Genomic DNA, 12112 nt, shown 5'->3' with positions numbered 1-12112 from the left:
TGTGCAGCTCTGAACCTCACTCCTCCAGCCCTGTCCCTGGCTGCTGCTCAGTGACCACTGTTGGAGATTGTGCTGCCAAAGAGTTGTGATTGCTTTTTGTGCAAAGCAGACAGAAGCCAGACAGTCTGTTCAGCACTGGCAGCTTCAGCTGCATGGCTTTGCCTCAGGAGACATCCATCTGAGGCACTGGATGGGCTGCACTGAACGGGCAGAGCTTTAAAACGGCAATGAAAGCCATCCCAGACGTTCCTCTGGTTTGAATAAGAGTGTTCTCAGAGGAGTCTGCCACTTCTCTTTGTCATAGAGTGAGTGAGAAGGATGCTGATCTGTGCCTGCTGCTGGCAGACAGTCCATACAGGCTGCTGCTGAAAGGGCTCCCTGGGTTCATTGGCGTCCGAAGGAGATCGAGCAGCAGAGCCCAGCTCCTTTCTCACTGATCCAACTCTGCTCCTCAGCTACAAACCACACATGGCTGCTCCCCACAGAGCATCTCCTGTTACTTTGGGCTTTTCTGGATAGACATTTTGTTGCAAATCTCACCTGGGGAAGCAGAAGGAAACTCCGCATAGTCCACTCCCTCCCGTGCTAGCTGGAAGGGATCCTCAGGGCTCTGATAGCTGATGCACAGCCCAGACTCCAGACAGACAGCAGTGTCACCTGTGAGAATACATTTTCTAACTAGATTTTTGTGGGGCTTTTTCCTGCCTGCCACAAGAATTTTGGAAAATTATATTTATGCAGACTTTCTGACCATGTTAGTTTTGAGGCAGGTACTCTGCAGAAACACACTGATGCATTTCATGGAAGATTTAACAGACCTGTTAGCTTTATTTGCTGCTCGTAGAGAAAAACATTGTAGCATTGTATTTAATGTAAAACAAAACAAGGTAACACTCCAAGCTCATCCCATTCTCTGATTAAGCTGTTTATATCCTCTGGTAGGTGTCTGGACAAGTGTCCTTGTGAACAGCCCATTTTATGCTGGAAATGAGAAGCAGGACACATTTGCTCCCATGCTTTGCATGCCTGTGTCTGAGGCAGTCATGCTTCATCCCCATCACAGTCAGTGGAGAGAAATGGATGCTACCAGACAAGGACTCCTCTGACCTTTGTGAAATGTTCCTATGAAGATGAAATGAGTCATGCCCTGGAAATGCCTAGTTCTCTCTGTTGCTTATAGAGAGGGTCTGGAATGATTAGGTCAGAAGAAATTAGAGAAATCATAGAATAGAGTCATGGTTTGAATTAGAAGGGATCTTTAAAGATTACCTAGTCCAAAATCCACAAACCATCCTGATCTCCACCCCTAGCCTGCACAGGTGAATCTCCTAAGGACTTTTCACACCTCTACAGAGAGAAGTGATAGAATGAGTGATGGGATACCTTTGGTATGCATGGAGATCAAACTTAGTTCTTTTCATTAAAATGCAAATCCAGTTGCTCTGTTAAATCAAATAGAAAGTCACTGTCAAGAACAGTGTAAAATGAGTGTTACTACACCACTGTTGTGGCAGAAAGGTAAATGAGCACTTGGCATCAAACAGGCTGAAATTATGGAGAGTAGGGATTTTCCTCTCCTACAGACACACTCCACATGAACCTTTCCTCATTCCAAGCACTCACACACCAGGTCTGTGCTACCTTCTCCCCAAGTCCAGAGTGGGTTTCACTGGCTTGGTGGATGCCTTCCCAAATGGCTCCTCTTGTAGATTCTACTTCCCTCTTCTCCAGATCTGTAGCAGTTCCTCAGCAATCTTCCTGCAGCCCTCTTGCAGAGCTCAGAGAGAATTTAATTTTGGTTTGTTCATGAAGAAAGAAAAATCAGTAATAGACTTTTTTTTTTTCAAGTGGACTAAACCTCAGATGAGTCATGAATTTTCCTGCAAAATGAAATGTTTGCTGAAGTGAAGGCACTTCCTTTGGAGTACTCTTAGTTCAGTAAATTAATGAAAACATTTGAATTTGAAGATACAAATAGATTTCTATTGTGTGTTTGAAGAACCATCATCCATTTCTGTGCAACATATCTGCTGCTGGTTTTTTGGTGAGAAAATTCTGCTGGGGGAAAAAAAATCAAATAAACCTGTTGATATTTCAGTCAATCACTTGCTGCAGTTAAAATAAACGGATACTTTTATGAGGGAGTCTTGTTAAGTAATAAAAATAGTCCAGTTTTTCTACTTCATGTCAGATGAAGCTTCCTGTAACAGTGCTGCAGTACCGACCACTGCCCCAGGGATCTCACAACACCTGGTGGTGGCTGCAGCCTCAAGTCCCAGTGAAGAGTAGACAGGGAACTTAAGGATGATGAATAAAGGCTGTGACCAGATCTGTAATGGACATGAGAGGGGCTTTTGAGTGTCCTGTGTGAGCTGCTCCATTCCTGTGATCCTGGTGTCAAATGCAGTCATGTCATAGCACAATATGTATCAATTTTACTTCCCCTAAACTGTGTTGATATTGTAAAGAAACACTGGTAGTTAGAAAGAAGAATTTAGAATCTTGCTGGCATTGTGCTTGCTTTCATTTTCTTCAAGAATTCAATGTCAAGAAGTTTTTCCTGCTCCCAAAACACCGTGTCTATTTTAATGTGGGGAGATGGTGCTATATTTTTAGAAGTAGAAATTTTCTTGTCTTAGTTAAATTTCATAATGGCGAGTCTTGGTTAAATTCATAATTCATGCACTAAGCAAAATGTGTAAGGTCAATATTAGATTTTTTTTATAACTGTGTATAAATCCATTTTATTCTAGACCTCAGTTTACTGCTTCTCTTTCCATTTCATCACAGAAAGTATAAGGATGCAGGGATTAACTTAAATGTATTAAGGTAAAGTTCAGTGCTGAAAGAATTGCTGCCTTCACACACACTGTGACTAAATAATAAGACTGAGATGACTCAAGCCTTAACTCATATTTTCATGGCTGAATTAACATTGCACAGATGCTATTTGCTTAACAATAGCAGAAGTATTTTTCCTTCTTTCATTCTTTGATTTAGATCTGTTTGGTTTCTTTGATTTGGCAAACTGACGCACTGAATTTTCTTTCCATTCTTGCCCTGGGAAGTTCTTTTCTGGCTGAATACTCAGCCAGGAAGGTAAACCATATTTACCCAATGATGAGCAAAACAAAAGAAAAAGGTTGCTACCCTATTGTGTCATTCTTCCCACTCCTTGCCTCCTGTTTGTAAATAAATTATTTTAAACATGACAGATTCCCCTGAATTCTCTCTTAATATAGAAAAGATTCTTAGATATTTGTTTATTCCAAAGCATCTCTGAAGGAGTTAAATTCTTTCACAGTTTTGTAGGATCTCTAGGGAGCATAGGCTTATGTTGCCCAACAAACTACCTGGTGTTCTCTCTACCTGTGGTTTGTTCTGCACTTGCTCCCCTGCATGAATGGCTGCTGCGTTTTTCCCAGTTTGAAAAACCAGCCAAGCTTGTTGGGGTGGCAGCCAGCAGTGTCTCTAGTGAGCTTTCTCTGGGCACTGCTGTTCTCTGTTCCTGGGGGTTGTAACCTGACTGTGCAGTTGCACAGCTGGGAAACAGAAAATGTAATTTTTTTAATTTTTTTTTTTTTTTTGTGTTACTTAATGCTTTTTATCAGGGCTAAGAAACAATCAGGGTGAGACCTGTAGAAGGAGCAATGTTTAATGAATGGTCAGGTTGTCAATGCTGAGCTTAGTCCTACCTCTCTTATTTGTACAGTCAGGCAAGTTAATTTACTGCTTTCTTACACAGCAAGGTCTGCTCCATAGACTTAATGAGCTTTAACAGTATTGCTGTAGTCTTTAAACACTCATGATTTTGGTTTTGAGGTATTATTACAGCAATTGTAGAAATTAGATACAGCTCGCAGGCATTGCCTGTGGGTGCAGAGATCTGCACTCCTGTAGGGAGGGACACAACAGCTCTGCCAAGACATTTCCAGACAGCTGGAATTGTGCCCAGCCTAAAAAATGAACTGCTGCTGAATCCATTGGGTTTGTTTGATTAACAAATCTGTGTTTTTCTAATTACTCTGAAGTCAAACACACTCACACTGCACCGGTTAGAAAGCAGCAGACATAAGGAATCATATTTTCAGCTTCTCTCTCAGCCTGTGTTTATTCCAGTGCACTGATACCAACTTGTGCCTTAAATGACTCTTCAAACAGTGTTGCTGTCACTCAGACAGGATCCTTTCTTTATTGCAATGCATGATTTCCCAGTTCATAAGTCTTTCAGCTCTTACCTCTAAAGGTCTTTGAAGATTGCTGTTAACCAAAGAATCTGCTTTCTATTTACATTGTAATACTGACCAGAGCTCTCACTCAGTCAAATCCATGTGCAATTAACCAAGATCACATTCAACAAGTGTAGCTTGGTTTTCCCTTCTTGCCACTTTGGTGTCTTGACTGGCTCTATCTCACCTTACAAATTTGTTGATTTTGTGCAGCAGGCATTTCCTGGTCCTTCAGTACCTGCTGACACCTGGTTTGCTCAGCTGGGTGTGTGCCCTCTGCAAATACCTTGCTGGGAAGTGAAGCTGGTTTTTCTTGCTCATGGCATTCTGCAAGCAGCATGCTTAAGTGAGAGCAGGAGAAACCAAGCTGGACACTACAGTTTCAGCATGGTAAGCTTCACATTTGTGCATTTTTATGTCTTCCTGCCTTTTTATTAGAATGAACGTGGGCAGCCCTTTCCCTCCTTCCTCCATCATTGGTTTACATATGGCTGTGGGCCTCAGAAAAAAGAAAAACAGCTGTGGATGTGGATCATGCTTTGGTGGCTACCTACTGATGCCATCTTAGATTTGAGTTTTATTCCAGACCCCCATGTGAATGAACTCAGTGTACAGAGGATTTGTGTGTTTTAAGCAGCACATGTATGATATGTGCCTCTTTTCCTTTGGGTGGTGAAGCTGTGTGCACTGGATTTAGATTCACCATGCTGTGATCTACAGTGCCAGCACTGAGCTGGGAGGTGGAACCTGTGGCTTCCTGAAGCACAGGGGAGAGTCAGTAATGCCATTAATCCTGTTCCTGTGGAGTTTCCAGCTAGGCTGCTGTAGCTCATGCAGCTTTGGTTCAAGCAGTGATTGGTGCCTTGTCAGGAGATGATGCATCTCAGCTTCTTAAGTGGCAAAAGTCAATTACAGCCACCACACCATGCTGCATTCAACTACTCTTGTTAGGAATTTCCTTACCAGTATGAAGATACAGTTTGTGCCTATCCTACACACACCCATGCTAGTAAATATATGTAGTGCAAACAATATTTCTCTGCTGGCAAAGAATTTCCTGTCAGCAGCAGGTGGAGGCTCCATCACTCAATGTGAGGCAGTGCTGTGGTTCCTGTGCCACTGCAGTCAGTGCAGGTGGAAAATGTTGCCTCTGCTGCTGAGTCACTAAATTGTTCCATGTCCTGGCTTCCAGCTAAGTAAACATAATGGTTCAGCAGTGGGAGCAATTTCTTGCATCAGGCAATTTGATGACAGAGGCATTGGAGAAAAGGGGATAATTCCTCTCCCTTCATCTTGCTTCCTTTCAGCTCTGTCTCTAGAGAGTAGGATGCTTCTCCTCCTTCCCAGGAAGATGGGGGAGAGATGAAGCAAAGGTGTTATGGAGTGCAGATGACACTTGTCTTGCTGGGCTTAGGACTCCCATGGCAGGAACATTCATGGTCACTGTGCCTGTGGTAACTGCAAACATCAGTGATTGAAGTGGATTCACCGTAACTCCTGTGGCTCTGAACTGATGTCCCTCAGGGAGGTTCAATTTTGGGGGTGCTGTACTTGTCACAAACAACTGTATGGCTGGAGTTAGCAAAAATAAGTGGTGTGTTCTTCCACACTGTAAAGCCTTTTTTTCCCTGCTTTTTTGTGTTGTTGGGTTTTTTTAGGCAATCCTTAATGCTTTTGTCTTGGGAGGGTGAGCAAATGCTCTCTGGATAGACATGGTACCTGTGTGCAGTGGATGCAGTCATATGCAGGATAAATTGTACCTTTTTATTAGTTTTTGTCTAGTTTTGCTGTCTTAAGCTAATAAGTGCATGTTGTTTTTAATGTATCCTCCTTCAACAATAGCTTCGAAGAGTAAAACTCCATTCTAGAGATACATTTCCCTGGGGGTAAGAGAAGTGGCAAAAGCATTGGGGATAGTCTCACTGAACATCTTTTCCACCTTTCCCATGCGGCAAGGGATAACAACCACCTGCTTGAGAAGGTCACTTCAATACAGCCTTGGGATTATGTCGCAGTGGAGCAGGGATGAAAGAAGTGTCTCCTTGCTCTGCACGTCTGATATCAGATTTTTGCTTTACTCTGACTTAAGAAATTGATGTTCTCTCCACATATTGTATGTAGATTAGAACAAAGCCCATCCTTTTAGGGGAGGTTTGCATTTTTCCCAGTGTCCTAATTCACATTTTAGTGCTCCTCAAATGCTCTGTCCTGTGGAATCTTCACTCACTTTAGGATGAAAACAACTACATTTCCTAATCAGCCCCAGGGCTGCTTAATAAAACATTACAAGTCTGTTAAAAGGAGCATTGTCACCTTTTAAAGGCTGGCTGACTGGTTTTGTTTTTGAGCCCTAGGTTGATTCAGGGTTCAGCTTTTGTCAGCTAATTTATTCTGGATCATTTAGAGAGAGACCAAAAGTAGTGCAGGAAAGGAGAAGAGCAAATTTTCCTATTAAGTCTTAATTTGAAATACAGGCCTGGTCTCTAGTAATGTGTTATCTAAAGCGGGGAAATCTTAAGTGGTAGATTATGAAAACCAGTGTTTCTTTACTCCTTAGTCTCCTTTCCAATAGAGCAAATGTTCCTGCAGTTGTGATGTCATTGTTCTCCTGTTTAAAAACTATGTGCGCCACAGAGGGCAGGGGGCCAGACCAGGTGGTCTCCTTCTCTGAAGTGGGGGTGGTTTTGGCACATCTTGTACCAGCACAAGGCAGAAGAAGCAGCAGTCTTTAGAGCTTTAACACAGAATCTGTCTAATCAGGCAGGAGTGATGGAGAATGCAGGACCAAGGGTCTTTTATTAGATCTGGTTCCTTAGGGGTAAAGACATCTGCAGTATCTTCAGTCCTAAAAGCTAACCAGTCCTAAAAGTTGGGCAAGGGTAATAATGTCTAAGAATTTGAAAAAAATTGGGAATACCCGTTTTATGCAAAGTTAACTGCTGCCACTACTTCAGCTAGCCTGGGAACAGAATATTACCTAGGCAGAGACCATGAGTGTAACATGTTTAGAAGGAATCCTGTCTGAGCAAAGAGGAGTTTCTCTTGAGGTGTTTGCTGAAGTTTCATCAGGAAGGGAGTATCTGGTTAGGAAATCATATTTTTGAGTGGCAATTTCATAGTGCAGAAGAAAATCTGCAAGGTGAGGTGAGTCTGAATCTTTCTGTCAGTTATCTATCTGCTAGTAGCACATGTGTTGGACAGGTGGCAGACAGGAAAACTGGGCTGCTCCAGCATCAGGTTTGTTACTGCAGCCTGGACACAAAACCTGCATTGCTGACGTGCTCGGTGTGCTGGAGCTGTTCCCCCAGCAGAGCAATGACATAATTGCAGGATGCTGCTTTTTAAGGCCTCATTGGTGAGGTTTATATCTTGCTAATACTGAGTATGAGACCATTAAACAGGCAACCATCCTGCTTCTGTAGGAGGATTCTGTTGCTAATTGTCAATGCATTTTAATCTACATAAAGCTGGTTGAACATAAAGCAGGTAAAATTTTATTTCCTGATAGCTGACAAATCCTTCTGTTAGGTGATAAGGACGGTTAAAATCCACAAGATTATTGTCACAGATGTGACTGAAGGATAAATTGCAAGGAATGTTCAGTAAAAACAGAAAGAAAGCTACAAAAACCATTGTGAATAGAATTAAACTTCAGTTGATTATAGCCATTCTATAAGAACAGAATCTACTACAAACTTATTTCTGTTAATGTGGGTAACATGAATGTAATTTATGTCTGTCTGTCCATGTGATAAACTTCAAAATGCTCTGCATTATTCTCTATGTTGCAAACTCTGATGTAGTTCCTGTTGTATTTACAAACGAGACTGTAATGATTTCTAGTCAAGATTCACAGAGTTCACCATAATACGATTGTCAGCATGAGATACCAGAATTTTGTTGAATAGACCACTGTGTTTCAGGATTTCTTCCCTGCAAGAAATCAAATGGAATGATCTTTCAGCTGATTTACATCTGGCCAGGAGTGTGTAGCGTGCTCTGAAATTTTGTCTGACTTTTCAGACAGTTTGTGGTCATCACTCTTACCACTGCTTAATTCTGCTCTGGGCTCTGTGTATTTGACCCTCCAGGTGGCAAATGAAATAAATGGATTCTCAGTTATGGCTTTAGACATTTTAGATGTCATGTATGCCTCCCTGCACTGAGAGAAAAATCTCCCAGGACATTCAAGGACCAGCAACACTCTTAGTCAAAGGGAATATTTGAGGCTTTTGTATGGTCTGGTAGGAGTACTAATCTCTTTAGAGTTAAAAGAAAAGCTGAGAAGAAATTACCAGATGTCAAGTTAACCTTACCAAGCAGTTTTTATCTTCCTTGAATTCCCCATGCCAGAATAGCTCACAAGGTAAAGTGTTCTTGGCAGCCTGCTTGCCATCCCACTGCACTGGGGTTCTGCAAGAACCCTGCTTACCTGTAGCACATATAATGGGTTAATAATGGGTCAGAGATAGTTTTTAACACTTTTGTTGTCCCAGATTTCTAATTGTTTCACTCAGTCTTTCCCCTTTACCTCTTGGCTTTCAATTTCCAATAAAACCTGGTCCTTTCTTCCCCAGTTTAAAATAAGAAATGCCTGTGAAAATAATGCTTCATGTCACCCGTGCTGCCCCTGCAAGGAAAACCAGCAAACAGAATTTCAGAGCTCCTTGACCAGACAAACAAAGACTCTGTGAGATTTGTGCTGATGCCCCATGCTCCCCAGTCTGCTGAGGTTATGATCTGGTTGGGTTAAAAGTGCTTTCACCAGGCATTTTTCTAAGCAGTTCAAGGAAGAACCTGACCTACTTGACAATAACAAACAAGAGTTCACGTGTTGGATTTCTTCCTTTTGCTTACAAGTAACTTGGTTTTATGGTATGAATAGAAACATCTTTTTCAAGAATTGAAGGACAAACTTAGGTCTACCGTTGGGTTTTTTGGGGGGTAGTGTGTGTGCTGTTTTTTCCTATTAAAACAAATGCAGAGAATAAAAGTATTTTTTCCCTGTGTGTTTTTATTACTTAGCTGTTGTATGTCTAAGACAGCAATCTAACCAAAAGTATTTGTCTATGGTGTGCTTGTTTCCCAATTTTCAGTGATAAGAAGCTCAAAACTGGCACTCCTGACTTGTATTTCTGCCTTGCAATGACTTGTCTGCTTCAGTTCATGTATCACCTCCCTGTGCCGTTTTCTTACTGATGAAAGTGCCCTGATAGCTGGATCTGTACTGCAGAAACAATGGTTTTTTTACTCTTTTCTTAGGAAAAAACATGAAACTTTTATGCCAGTTTTGTATAAGTAGCCCCTGAGACAACCTCATAAGTCTGTAGGCCATTCTCCAGTGGCTTTCAAACCATTGCTAGATTTAGCTTTTGTCAAATCAGACTCTGATGGTAATTTCAAAATCACCCACACAATTTGTTTTGACTTTCAGGTAGTTTGATATAAATATACCCAGCGATTTTGTGGCTCCAAACTACAATTATTCAGAAAGCTGATTCTGCAGCTGCAGTGGATGAAATCTGAAGGCTTGGAGGGAGCATCAGCCAGGACCCAAGGGCCTTCAACAACCAGGAACATGACTGCCTTTCCCAAGGAAGAAACAAAGGAGAAACCTTTATTTCTTGTGTAGCTGGAAGGAAAAGCAATACAATCTTGACACCCAGTTCATTTAAAGAAGCATTTTTCAAAATACCTCTTGACTGTGCGGATCTTGTAACTCTGCCACAAAGGTGCCTTTGGACTTGTGCAAATAAATCATTGCAGTATTGATTGGGTGAAGAGCTCATTGCTGGAGTGGCTGTGGAAGGATCATGACAAAGCACTCAGAGATCATCAATTTGTCATTTCTGTTGGAACACGAAAGGGAAACAATATTGGGAGTATTGAAGAGAGATGAGTACTTGAAAAAAGTTGAAGATAAAAGGATCAGGTAACCTTTTTTGTTATTTCTTTTACATATATGGTTGGTAGCTGTTTTTGTGGTACCCAGTGAAGGTTTTCTACATACCTCATACAAGGTTGAGTGCTGCAAGATGACACAGGTAACCATAAGTTCAAGTAAAGTGTGTTAAAAAGAAAAATTGCTTGTTAGTATGGTTCTCAGGAAACAAAAATCATGTCCATTGCTTCAAGACAAAAGTATAAGAAAGATAACTTCAAGACAAAAGTATAAGAAGATAAGAAAGATAAGCGGAAAAATTGGCTGCAGTCTTTTTTAAATTTCAGATCCTGTAAATTTAGTCTGGTTTGGCTGAATTTCCCCCTGTAAATGGGAAATTTTAGTGAGGCTCTTGAACTGTCTTCCTCTGAGAGGAGCTGCAACACAGCTACCTTCAGAGCTGACTGATGGACAGAAGTTTGGAAGGTTTCAGAGGGACAGAAGGTTGGCATCTGCCTCTGTTCACGACTTCCTAGAGCATGCGACAAATGCTTGATGGTGCCCTTCTTTCTTTTGTGGTGCTTACAGAATAGGGAGGAGGGACACTTCATTTTTCAAGTTAGATTTACTAATAAATAAAATTTAAAATCTCAGGTATTTGTCTCAAAAGTCACTTTTGGGAGAAGTAGAGTCTAAGGGTATTAATAGAACCCGTGTGTTCTTTTTCTGTTGAGAAAAGTAAAAACCAAAGTTCAGAGAAGAATGTGAGGAGGCAGGCTGAGTCAGCAGTTTTAGAAAGCTCAGTTTGAGTTAGTTCAGCCTAGTGTCAGTTCTGGAAAGGTCCCTATGCATTTCAAGGATGGTTTGGCTGCTTCATTTCACTTCCCCCCGCTGCCCTTTTGGAGTTTCTCAGGGTTGGTTCTGAGGAAGAGGCTTAGTGTGGATGGATGCAGCACTTGCTGTTGGTGAGGCTGCTGAATACAACAAGTGACAGAGGGAAAATTTCCAGCTTTGCTGGTTTCTGTCCATGAATGCCCGGGCCAGGCTGCACTGTTCTCCCCTTTGATTTTCTAAAACCATTTAAGGCATTGTGCAAAGACATTTTAGACATTGCAAAGGTGTATGTTAAGCACCTGCTGAAGCTTCTACTGTTTAAAATCATTATTTAGAAATTAATGAAAATTTAGTAATTTGAAAATGAATGGAAATTTAATAAATTTCCATTATTTGGAAATCTATGCAGAGTTAGCCACAGGTTTTGAAAGCTTTTCTCCTTCAACTGAACCCAGTCTAAATGCAATGTCCCTGTTGGTGTGCAGCCCATTTACCTGGAGGAGCACAGTGGCTCATCTGAAAGGAGGGGCTGAAAACTGGTGTTTCTTTAAGGTGGTGTGGGCAAATTAATCATTTTGTCTCCTTAATGGTTTGTGAGATGAAAAAGAAAACAGATGGAGCACTGTTTGTTCCAGAGCATTCTGCTCTGTTTAATAATAAAATAAAAAAAATGAATAAATTATTTTAATTTCCTGAGGTGGTGGCCTTGGAAATGTGTGATGTGCCAATAATCATCTGTCAAAGACATCAGTATGGAGTGTATCAGATCACTGGATTCCTAAAGCCCCTGAAAGCTTTTTTCTACTATTGTCATTTCCCAATCTCAAATGGAAATTTGAAAGTCCTGCTGTTTTGTGGGTTTTTTTTGCTTTGTTTCATTTGGTTAGTTTGGGGTTTCTTTTGTTGCTGTTTTCTTTTCTTTTTTTCTTCTTTTTTTCTTTTTTTTAATATAATGTCTTAACCCCTCAAGTTTTCTGCTTTTTATGGCATTGCTGGAATTCACTCTGCCAAATCTGCTGAGTCTGGGAACTTGCAGCACTCCTGGAGGGAGTTCACTGTTCAGCACAGTTCAGTGAAGTCACAGGTGGTATTGGTTTATCAGAATTTTGGTAAAAATGAAAGAAATGAAATACTCAAAACCAAATTAATCTGAAATAAAATACTAATT

General features: G+C 41.1%; 1 protein-coding gene across 8 annotated transcripts in view; it reads left to right on the top strand.

The window, feature by feature from the left end:
- Window positions 1-12112, top strand: part of SYTL5 (synaptotagmin like 5) — an 80416-nt gene that overhangs the window by 16422 nt on the left and 51882 nt on the right. For 7 of the 8 annotated variants that reach the window (XM_038153864.1, XM_038153853.1, XM_038153797.1 and 4 more), the window contains one exon: window positions 9664-10161. In XM_038153864.1, coding sequence (XP_038009792.1) covers window positions 10043-10161 — 119 coding nt within the window. In that variant the 5' untranslated portion in view covers window positions 9664-10042. Of the gene's footprint in view, window positions 1-4584; window positions 4620-9663; window positions 10162-12112 lie in introns of those variants that run through there. The other variant, XM_038153824.1, reaches the window with a different exon arrangement.

The sequence above is a fragment of the Motacilla alba genome, chromosome 1, assembly GCF_015832195.1.
Source record: "Motacilla alba alba isolate MOTALB_02 chromosome 1, Motacilla_alba_V1.0_pri, whole genome shotgun sequence".
NCBI lineage: Eukaryota > Metazoa > Chordata > Aves > Passeriformes > Motacillidae > Motacilla > Motacilla alba.
The sequence above is the reverse complement of the archived record's forward strand: the minus strand, read 5'-3'. Positions and strand labels throughout refer to the sequence as shown.